This window comes from Streptopelia decaocto (genome assembly GCF_964273445.1).
Source record: "Streptopelia decaocto genome assembly, chromosome: 2".
NCBI classification, from domain to species: Eukaryota; Metazoa; Chordata; class Aves; order Columbiformes; family Columbidae; genus Streptopelia; species Streptopelia decaocto.
The window spans coordinates 36,356,716-36,367,001 of record NC_138655.1 but is presented as its reverse complement, the minus strand read 5'-3'; the positions used below and the strand labels follow the sequence as shown (position 1 = coordinate 36,367,001).

Below are 10,286 nucleotides of genomic sequence, written 5' to 3'. Positions count from 1 at the left end.
GGTGTTAATGTATCCTGTTGCTCCATATATTGCTCCTTTGAAAATGGATTTTGCAAATGTACTTTTCAGATACTAAAGGCTAGGAATGTATCAGAGTAACAGGGCTGGTATTTTGAGGAAAAATATTCTATTAATTTTACAGATGTCTGCATGCAAGTTATTTCATTTCAGCCTTAGAGAAGTCAAAGAGATCTATTAAATGGCACCCTGAAAGCAGATATCAAACAAGAGCTTCATTAAATATTACTCTGTACCAACAGAGCACTAACCAACTTTTATTAATAGGGCGATAAAGAACTCAGTTTTACTCATGGACAGCAATCTAACAGCTAGATCCCCAGTGTGCCCAGGTGGCCAAGAAGGCCAACACCATTCTGGCTTGTATCAGAAATAGTGTGTCCAGCAGGACTACAGAAGTGATTGACCCCCTGTACCCAGCACTGGTGAGGCCCCAGTTCGAATCCTGTGTTCAGTTTTGGGCCCCTCACTACAGGAAAGACATTGAGGTGCTGGAGAAAGTGCGGAGAAGGGCAACGAAGCTGGTGAGGGGTCTGGAGCACAAGTCTGATGAGGAGCAGCTGAGGGAACTGGGGCTGTTTAGGATGGAGAAAAGGAGCAAGGAGTGGGTTGTTCTCTTCTCCCAAATAGCAACTGACAGGACAAGAGCAAATGGCCTCAAGTTGCAGCAGGGGAGGTTCAGCTTGGATATTAAGAAAAATTTATTCACAGAAAGGGTTGTCAGGCATTGGAACAGGCTGCCGAGGGAAGTAGTTCAATCACCATCCATGGAGATGTTTAAAAGATGTGTAGATGTAGTGCTCAGGGACACGGTTTAGCAGTGGACTTTGCAGTGTTACATTAAGGGTTGGACTCAGTGACCTTAAGGGTCTTTTCCACCCTAAATGATTCTATAATTCTTGAGCCTGGGCTTGGAGCTCAACCTGACCTCACAGCACAAGACTCTAGTGAACACTTTGTTGATTGTTATGGTAGTGGCCTGAGACTTCACCTGCCTGGAGCAGATCACCAAAGGGTCACACAAGCACCACTGCTTGCACAAGGCAGCAAATGAGAACACACAGAATGATGGTCCAGTTACCTCCTCCAAAACTAGATGACACTCCTAGTCCTTCTGACACATTTGCAACAGACATCAGACAGAAGTTTATTCTGATAATTGCACCTCCAAACTGCAATGAAGTCATCTCCCTTAGAAACAGCAGGAGGGACTCAAACAATGAACTGGCATTAGTCACTTGTCACTTTTATAAATCTGTTGTTTTGACTATTGCTCTATATCTAAAATAAAAATCCTATCAAGTTTTTGACTACTCTTTATACTTTTGTTCCCTCAACACACTTCTCATAACTGCTGCATTGTATCATGACGCTGCTTCTATCAGCAGAGAAACTTCTTATATCTCAGGGTAAATGAAACTGGAGTAAAAGGCTCAAAATCCCTTCTTTCCTGTGGCAAGTTAGGTAACTTAAAAAATGATCAAAACATAGCAGACACTAATCTTTAGTATTTTCAACAAATCCTGTCAGTCAGTATTTTGCATCAAGAGCTAAGTGATATTCTAGGTAAACACCAAAACACGTCACTCACCTTAAACATGGGTCTCACATGCTCCAGGTGTGTTGCACTAGTAAAAGGTGCCTGAACATGGCTCACCGCCTCCATAAGAGCTTTAGCTGTTTTAGCCATTTGTTCCATTTCCAAATTATATAGGAGTCTTCTCTGCTTTTCACTAGCAACACCTGTAAACAAACACATTTTTTCCTCTCATTTGTGCATCTTTAGCAGAAGTGTCTTCAGTAATATCATTTCAATTTTTTCATTTAGTGCCATACTCCGATGTATTTTTTGTAATGTCTTTACTTTCTGAAATTACCACACCATTTCTTTTAGAATATAGATAAAATTTAACTTAAGGTAAACTTAGATATGAAATGTAACCTCACTTTAAGCCTCTAGAAAATTCTTAGATTTGTACAACAAACATTTCTCCTCCATCACCTCAACTGACAGCATAACTATCACATCCACTAAGCTAAATTTAAAGTGAACAGAAATTTCATAGCAATCCATCAGCACAGAAAATAACAATAAAGATAAGTGGACATCCTTTTTCTGAGGGAGAAGTACATTAATTAACTTTTCATTTCAGTAATGGAACCTCCATCTCATCAAGAAAGTGAAGCCCAAGTAGAACGTAATAAGCAGCTTCTTTAAAATTACAGTAAAAACATCATGTTACTTGAATGAATATTGGAAAAAAAAAAAGGAGACTTTTTTGCTGATGCAAATTTCCTGTAATCTGTTCATATGGCTCGCATAGGATTTGAAAGCATACAAATTTGACTTTGCTGGGAAAAACTCAGGTCTCTCTACATGTTCTCTGTAGAAAACCTAGAATGTATAACCTCTGAATCTTCACGTTGTGCAAAATACAGAAAAGATTTTCTGGTATTTCAGAGAAGATAATTAATTTTATAAGTGCATATATTGTGACTCTACAAACAAAACTATGCAAAATTTTTGAAGATGACAGACTGGTTATTACAGGAAAACACAATGGTTAGCCTTTGAAATAGAAGGCACAAGTACTGTGTGTTCTGCACCATGCCTCACAGCAACACTGGTACTTCGCAAAGCTCTCAAATGCATTCCCCTGTATTGCTGTTCAAAGGCAAAACCTGTGCTCTCCATGGCCAATGCACCGAACACCAAGAATTCACATGCAAAGGGAAGTGAAAATAAGCAGTTGCATTTAACACAGGTTTGAAGGTAGCATCATGCCTTTATGTTAAAAGGAAAACGATACAAAATTAGAAGTTAGGACTCGTTTAGAGTTAACTAAGTGGTGCTCACTTGATTTACCTCTCATTTTAAAATGGAGATAGTGTCATGAAACTGAAGAGCCAACACTCTGTAGAAAGCTAACACTGCAACTACTTACTTTGTTTACTGGATTTTGTGGGTATTGTTAATTCCTTTGTTTCTTTCATTGAAATCTTCTTTCCAGCTATTTCATTATATATAGCAGACAAATATTCTTCGGGGAGATCTTTACTATCATTGATACCTCTATTCATTTTAATATACTGTTCTTTTGTCATTTTATTCTTAACCTGAAACCGAGAAAGAAGTCATTCATATCAACAAATGAGGCAAGTTCATAGCAGTTACAATGCTGCCTCTAAAAGCAGACAAACTGAAGAAAAAATACCATCAAGGTCAAACCTGCTGATTCAGAAAATATTTTAAAGTATCCAGCGTATGCAAGACTACATTGTCAAATCTACAAAACAACGCAAGGCCACGTGAACATTACAACAGTCATAAACATTCAGTAGGATCTGCATGTGAATTAGATATAACATTACCAAAAAAAAGTGCTCTATCTTGTCATACAGACCAAGCTATTTTAAACATAATTATATAATCTCATAAGAATTCAATACTCTTCCCAAATTTTGCTTAAATAAATGATGACAGCTAATCACTGCAACTTTGAATATTTTGCACAGCAGAAGTGAGCTGTATTTGTCAAAATAAAACTGCATTGTTTTTTATAAACAGACTAAAATCAGGAGCAGATCTGTGTTAATATCAACAGTTACGTAATTACACAAATTCTGGCTTTGACTGTAGATTTGATCACTACTGTGAGTGCCTCAATATGAAAGCAAATCCACATGATTCCTGTTCAACACAGAGCAGTGAAGTTATACCTTACAGAAAGGTCTAACCAAAGCAACTTAAAAATCTCAACACCTATAAAACACAATACTCTTACTTAAAAGATGCACAAACTTAATCCATCATATTTCTTACACACATATAGATGTTAAATTTAACACCAAGCTTTTACAACTAGATCGTCACAAAGCCTGAAAGGTGGATGTCTATGAATTGTGTAAAATTATTTTTCTAGCAACATACCTGTGGACTGTGAAGATCTGTTGTCAACATGATAATTGAGTAAGCTAAGACATATGCAGTATCTGCACTAGCAAAAAGAGTTTGCCTGTATTGGGAAAGGAGAAAAAGAACAGCAAATTTAACATACTATGATTTTTGACTTATTATTCAGCTTTCCAGATTTCTGAAGATAAGAGTATGGCTTACCCTTGGTTACATTCTAAATATCTAGCAGCAAATTTCTCCATGAGGCGATCAATTTTTTGAGCCTCTCCTGGAAGACGAAATCCCTCTAGAAACATGCGCAGAGCTGAAACAAAATCCTTTCCTGAAAAGTCGTGTTGGTCTACATATGCATACATGACTTCTTTGTTAAATTTATCATTGTCTCCCAGGAACTCCCCAACCTGAGTCTAAAATAAAAATAGAAAAGAGAAACTAGTGTATTTACAATGGAAAAAAATGGTAAATAAGAACAACAGTCATATTGACCATATGTCTCACAAAAACAGAGGCTTGTACGTAGTTAAGTATGACATATTCTGCTTCTTCTCTACTCTCTAGAGCAAAGTATTTTGGCAATATATTCATAATGCTCTCTTACATGCTGATACCTGCCTACTTTCCTCCTTTTGGTTTTACTCACATACCATTTTTTTCTATTAGATGAATTCCACATGTGCACAAGACAAAGTTAATATTACCAACGATTGATTGTCCTCTGCTGTATTGATTTTTATAATTAAGAATTTTACTGTAGGAATGAAAACCTTGCTAAACTCAACTTTATTCCCACTAGAGTACAGACCTCAAATAGATTCAAGTGATGCTCAAATATAAATAGCTGGTACTCAAATACATCCAGCTGATCACTGTCAACACAACACAGTAAACTGAAATTCCCACCCTCCACCAGATATTGCAATAGCTGCTAGCTGTAAATAAAATAAGATCAAATAACTAATTCAGATAAAATAGCTTTCCTTTGGGATACAGCAAAAAATGCTTTTCATGTTGTTCCACCACGCTATTTTTTAGCAGTCTCTGAAGGACAGTTACTTCTGATAGTACCATATTGGGCTGAAGTAAATACAGTTTAGTAAGTTGCTCATAGTTGTACTAGCAACTAGGTGCAAGTCTTGAGTCAGCTCACGTAAGTCAGTCTTTTTCTTACACTTTACTGAACTGCAAAGTCATACACTTTAAAACTTTAAAATACCATATGATTTGCAATTGGTACAAAAACATCAGCATGAGCAAAAACAACCAGCAGGAAAACAATTTTCTTACTGAATCTAATCTTTCCTCTTGATGCAAGAACTGAGCAATGTCTTCAGGGGTAGTGCCAAGCATTCCTTGTTCTTGCAGGTACTGAATTCCTCTCTTTGGTTTCTTATTGAATCTGTACAATCAAGATCAAGATGGACTGAGTGAGAGTTAACCCTTTTATTCATGCACAAGACCTTACCCCCTTAAGTAAAAAAGATTCAATAATTTTGTATGAGATACTGAAAATCTATGTATTAAACACTTTTCCTTTATCAAACTATGCATTAGACAGGAATGAGCTATTCCCTTCATCGTTGGATGATTTTATATTTCCCCCGCCCTGTAAAGACCCGCCTCTTTTTCTTTGCTACATCACTGCCAGGTTGGCATGTAAGCAGCTCCCAGTAAGGAGAGCTAAACACTATCATCTACTCTGGAACTCTTGAAGAAAAAAATATTCCACAAAAATAGCAAAGTCTTGTCTTGGAAAGAAACAATTATGCTTTGTGGCTTTTCGTTTTAATCTCTATGAAACAATCAAGAAATCCATGAGTTGCCTGTAAGAACAGTAATGTACGAGACAGGGGGGCAGGTAACTGAAAGAAACTGAAATGCTAAAGGACTAAGACATGTTTGTTTGGGGTCTGAGAACTATACTACAGAAGACTTATTTTTACATAAAGTGACCTCACTGAGGAGGTAAGGTGACAAGGCTGAAATCACCCAGAAGATTCATGTCAGACTGCACTGAGAAATTATACTATCCTCCAGTTCTAAATATGACAAGTTAATAAATCCAAAGGAAGCACCAGCTTAAGCATATAGGCACCTTCATCAATAATGTGTAAACTAAAACAGGTCATATTCAACTGATCACATGAGTTCAATGTTCTTTTTATCCAAATATAAAAATCTTATTTTCAGACAAGCAGGTCTGGAAAAAAAAAACAAACATTCAGAGTACTCATCTTCTAGCTGTGAGGAATTAGGTTAACACAAAACACTGTTGACAGGCTCCAAAGGGGACACCATTCAGCACTCTTTCACCAGAGGAAGTGCTGTTACATCCAGAGTTTTTTTCCTAACACAAGATGAGTATCTATGAGGAGAAGGAAGAAAAACCCAGGAATCTTCATAGCTCCAAAAGAATCCACCCTCCCATGGGTGAGAAAAGGGCACTCACAAGTCAATTCCTTGTTCTATTATTTCCTTTTGTTGCTTTAGGACCTCAAACTGCTCTGGGTTGTCAGTGCCAGACATCTGTGTGCTGTAACTGCCAATTCCTGACGAAGCAGTAGAATCCAAGGAATTTAAGCTTCCATATCTGTTAATTGTCTCAGGGTGTTTGGTTTCATTGCTGTCCTGTTCTGTTGGTTTTTCTTGGCCTATAAATTTGGAAAGGGTTACATACATACAAAATACATACAGTGAAAAGAAATTAAAATCACAGGTTATTCTTCAAATCCTCTCTGAAAGCTTCTAAAATTTACTAGGGTTATCATCAATTATCTATTTACTTTTATATAAATATTCTGCTTTTGTTTTGGTTGGGAAAATAACAAAAAGCCCCGAAACTACAACACATCAAGGAGGATTCTTTCAGCTATTCGCGCTAAATCTTAAGTTACAACTATAATTTGTAGGCATTCGGAAAAAAATGTAGAAAATTCAGAAACCAAATTACAGATCTTTCCTTTCATTTTCAAGTCTGGTGTTAGCTTTGACCTGAAGTGAATCACTCTAATTCTAGGTTTTGGAAATAAATTATCTAAAAGTGTTCATGATCAGCCAGGCCAAGGAGCTGGTGCTCTCAGTTCACAAAACAGCCATGCTAACCACCTCTAAAAAGGTTATTACTTCACCTACCAACTTTGAGTGCTTTACCTGAAAATTCTGGCATAACCTTAGCTCTTTTCATCTCAGGTCAGATGGAAACAAGATTAAAACACGCAATGATTTATTTTCTTCACAGGTTACAACACTGGAAGTTCTATAGCTATATATTAATAAAATTTAAAAATGCTCTCCATTCGGCTTGCTTTAGTAGTAATTTAATCAATATGAAATTTGATGAAATTTAGGAAGCTTTAAAGTGAGTTTTGTGATCCTTTTAAAAAAAGAAATACAGAAAATAACAGGATTTAGTAACTTTTAGTGTAGTAGCCTTACAGGAATTCAAACAATTAGGAAAAGACAACTTTGATAACTTGTTCAAATGACACCAATCCAAAATTACCAGTATTTCTACCAAAGAGGATAAAAAAAAGTTTATTCTCTTTTTTTCATGCAGGAGGTTTTTCCAGTCTGGACACTGACAGTACCAAAACACTGGAAAAACGCACTGAATTCCTGCAGCACCTCTTTACTGAAGCCAAAAGCAATGGCTCATATCTTACCAAGTGTTGTTTGAGAATTGGGATTTACATATTGATCCTTACTCCACTCCACCATGCACTTCAAGATAGATACTAAGCATTCCAGTCCTTTTTTTCTCAAACTTAATTCCTAGAAAAGATTTAAAGAGGAATACATTAGAGAAATTGAGAGTCTAGTCTTAACATATCATGCCAAGAAACATGAAGCTTCATAAAGTTGGGTAGAACTTTTACCTGAACATTGGACATGCCAAGTTCTTGGCTACCCCTTCCTTGAGCAATCTTTGACAGGTCATTAACCAGCCTTTCAAATATATTTGCTGCATTTAAATCACAATCATAGTTCACGTATATGTCCACTACGCTCTGGGCATCTATAAACAAAGTGACATTGTCAAACTTGGCAAAAAAAACTAGACCATTCAATGCAAGGCAAGTACAATTCTGTTATTTAGCATAAAAATGTAAAAACTAGAAACAAATGGTCCTTAATACCTGCACATATCCTTGTCAGCGTTTGGATAACCATCCATTTATGATCAAACGAGCTAGTAGAAGTTTCCAAGATATACAGGAAAATTTCTTTGAAGAAAACCTAACAAATATTCCAGGAAGAAGGGGGGAAAATAAAATCTATTACAAACACAGTCACTAATGTTGATGGCCAATATTTTGACATACATAATTCTGAAAGCAGCACTTCAGAGGTACAGGAGACAAGAAAAAAAACAAAAACAGAGGAAATAAGGAAACAGAGCTTATGCTTGATACATTCACATTAGGAATCTGAATTATTATGTACTTCTGGAGTTCTGTCTAGCTGCAAAATTTTGTTTTATATTCCAGTCACTCAAAACCACAAGAACTGGGAATGATGTGAAATCCTGAATGACAATTTAGCCTAACAAGAAGTCTAAGCTGCTGTTAGAGTTCAAAACCATCTGGGATTCTGAAAGGGGAGATATTACCTCACCACAAAATATTTCTCTATGAGACAATGATCATTATGGCATAACTGCCATAGGCACTTAGGCAAATGAAAAGTATTGGACCTTCGTTAGAAGAGAAACATCTTGACCCAAAACAATCACTCTACGGTATAAAATTACTGGAAGGTGGATACTGGTCAGGCATGGCATAAAAAACGGAGCAGGTCCATTGACAGGCAAGCCACTCTTCCCTAAAAGAGATATTAGTTTTCCCTGAAACTGCTGCAGTACAGATGCTTTTGTTTGGAACAGAGGCTGTTGTATCCCCTCTCAATGATTTCCTCATCGGATCCATTTCTATTAAAGGCTTACTATTTCAGCGGAGCATGCTTAGCAGCCAGGGCAGCCTTTTCCCACTTCTTCCTAAGCAGCAGCAATTGCTGCAAGAGCATGTGAACTCAAAATGTGACCTGCTACGTGGTGTGACATCACCATCCCACACAGCGTGACATAACCACTCTGCACTGCTCAGAGCTCACTGCTCCACAGCCACTTGTGGCTACCAAATCCAAAAACATTTGCTTTTTCTGGAATGCTGCCAATAGTCCAGGCTGTCAAGCTCCTCTCCTCTGACAGCAGCACACAAACATTCAAATATCTAACTGCCCTTGTTTTTAATATCAGATATTCCCTCATACCACAGTGATTTTACGCTATTAGCCACGTAGAGCATAAAGCTAATTTCACTTTAACTCGCATATTCGGGGAAAAGCAGCAACATTGACTTGAACCAGCTTCGATGGCAAACTGTTTCCTCAAGCAAAATGTGCTAACGATATTTCCATTTTATTAGCCGCTTCAGAGAGAGGCACACAGCACAATCCCAGTTACTATTTTTAATAAGGAAAGCATCTCTACAAAACATAAGGACTTCAACACATGACAGATCAAAGACTCTCAAGTGCTTAAATATACTCAAGAGTACTAGACTGATTTTAGCCACAATTTTACCTACTCCAAACAGAGGAAGACATAAAATTTTAATAAAAGTCATGTTATAAGCAATCCTTAGTTACATGTTTGCTGTTTTCTCATTTTTTTACTGAATGACAGTAATGTTATATACGCTCTGGAATCAGATTTTTTTTTTCTGGTAGGGAACTTTTAAAAAGTCACAGATGGGGCATAGGAAAAAGTTTCACGTACAAAAATTAAACCCAAAACTAAGCTAGAAAGGAAGTTATCTGGAAGGTCTGCATACTACAAAAACACTTTAGATCTCTACACTTCTGAGACAGAGCTCACTTTTTCCTTCTGGTGTCAACTTTGGACAAGCATATCTTGGAATGAACAGCTTCTCGAAACCGTATCGACTATTTACATTTCAGATATTTAAAAATTCTGTTTATCACTATGTGACTTATTGCAATTCATGTCACAGAGCTGAGACTTTATTCCTAGTGTACTGGAAAAGTAAACCAGAAAAAAAGCTCATTGTTTAGTTTGCTCAACTAAAAATAAGTGTTTTAAGACAGCTTATTCACAGCTATGAAAGGGTGGTAATATAATTATAGATACATGACACCCCAAGTCCCCTGATAACTAGGACTTGACTTCCTACAAATATATTGATTGATCCATTTAGAAATACAGTTAAAATACAATTAAGGCACAACTCAAAATATTTTAACTGTCAGAGGGTAGTGCTAGCTGAATATTTAAGTCCAAGGACCAAAGGGAAGGCCACTTTCCACAGAATCTGAAACTATTATTTTAAAATATGCA

The 10,286-nt window shown here is 36.8% G+C and overlaps 1 protein-coding gene across 1 annotated transcript in view; it reads right to left on the bottom strand.

Moving 5' to 3' along the window:
* The window catches only part of ARFGEF1 (ARF guanine nucleotide exchange factor 1), a 97,727-nt gene that overhangs the window by 31,572 nt on the left and 55,869 nt on the right, over positions 1 to 10,286 (bottom strand). Inside the window, exons 11-19 of the mRNA XM_082044731.1 lie at positions 8,068 to 8,167; positions 7,807 to 7,946; positions 7,594 to 7,702; positions 6,381 to 6,582; positions 5,219 to 5,330; positions 4,136 to 4,341; positions 3,950 to 4,034; positions 2,964 to 3,135; positions 1,610 to 1,761 (exon numbers count right to left, since the gene is read on the bottom strand). Of these exons, the coding sequence (XP_081900857.1) occupies positions 1,610 to 1,761; positions 2,964 to 3,135; positions 3,950 to 4,034; positions 4,136 to 4,341; positions 5,219 to 5,330; positions 6,381 to 6,582; positions 7,594 to 7,702; positions 7,807 to 7,946; positions 8,068 to 8,167 (1,278 nt within the window). The remainder of the gene's footprint in view (positions 1 to 1,609; positions 1,762 to 2,963; positions 3,136 to 3,949; positions 4,035 to 4,135; positions 4,342 to 5,218; positions 5,331 to 6,380; positions 6,583 to 7,593; positions 7,703 to 7,806; positions 7,947 to 8,067; positions 8,168 to 10,286) is intronic.